This window comes from Ammodytes marinus (genome assembly GCF_949987685.1).
Source record: "Ammodytes marinus genome assembly, chromosome: 20".
Taxonomy (NCBI): Eukaryota; Metazoa; Chordata; class Actinopteri; order Uranoscopiformes; family Ammodytidae; genus Ammodytes; species Ammodytes marinus.
The window spans coordinates 19,981,025-19,981,365 of record NC_137224.1 but is presented as its reverse complement, the minus strand read 5'-3'; the positions used below and the strand labels follow the sequence as shown (position 1 = coordinate 19,981,365).

Here is a 341-nt window from a genome sequence, read left to right as displayed (position 1 = left end):
GCCGGGTTCACAGTTCCAGTTCAAAGACAATCTTCACTTTTGTGTTTATATAGTAAATGTTGCAAAAAATAAATTTGCAGAATGATTGGAGGGAATGCAGAAAAAAAGCCTTGACTGTAGCTTGAACTGTCACCAGCTTTTATCCCTTTTTCAGTGTCACATAGGTTGGGACTAACTATCAGAGATGTTCAGGAGTCAATTAGGTTTGAGGGGGGGGGGGGGGGTCAAAGGTCACAGATAGGCCTCCACTCGTTCCCACGGCTGCATCTCGGTGAAGAAGCCCTCACACAGGCCAAAGCCCTGATCCAGGCTCAGGGGAATGACCTGCTCCTCCTCCTTGA

General features: G+C 47.5%; 1 protein-coding gene across 1 annotated transcript in view; it reads right to left on the bottom strand.

Annotated features, from left to right (window-relative positions):
* Positions 1-231: 231 nt before the first annotated feature.
* foxj1b (forkhead box J1b) overlaps positions 232-341 on the bottom strand; it is a gene marked incomplete at both ends in the record, with an annotated part of 2,425 nt that continues 2,315 nt past the window's right edge. The window contains one exon of the mRNA XM_080049457.1: positions 232-341. This exon is cut by the window's right edge and continues 808 nt beyond it. Within this exon, the coding sequence (XP_079905583.1) occupies positions 232-341 (110 nt within the window).